General features: G+C 71.8%; 1 protein-coding gene across 1 annotated transcript in view; it reads left to right on the plus strand.

Moving 5' to 3' along the window:
- The first annotated feature begins 6 nt into the window (after positions 1-6).
- Positions 7-273, plus strand: part of YY1 (YY1 transcription factor) — a 25,344-nt gene continuing 25,077 nt past the window's right edge. The window contains exon 1 of the mRNA XM_035892430.1: positions 7-273. Within this exon, the coding sequence (XP_035748323.1) occupies positions 66-273 (208 nt within the window). The 5' untranslated portion in view covers positions 7-65.

A 273-nucleotide genomic window follows, 5' to 3' on the forward strand; every position in this document is an offset into this window, starting at 1 on the left:
CGCTGAGGGGAGCGGGCCGGAGCCCCCTCGCCGCCCGCGGAGCTCTCTGCCCCCCTCGCCCCGCCATGGCCTCGGGAGACACCCTGTACATCGCCACGGACGGCTCGGAGATGCCGGCCGAGATCGTGGAGCTGCACGAGATCGAGGTGGAGACCATCCCGGTGGAGACCATCGAGACCACCGTGGTGGGCGGCGAGGAGGACGAGGAGGAGGAGGAGGAGGACGAGTGCTGCGAGGAGTGCGGCCCGCACCACCCGCCCCATCACTACCACC

This window comes from Egretta garzetta, unplaced genomic scaffold, assembly GCF_000687185.1.
Source record: "Egretta garzetta isolate BGI_Z169 unplaced genomic scaffold, ASM68718v1 scaffold374, whole genome shotgun sequence".
Lineage (NCBI taxonomy): Eukaryota > Metazoa > Chordata > Aves > Pelecaniformes > Ardeidae > Egretta > Egretta garzetta.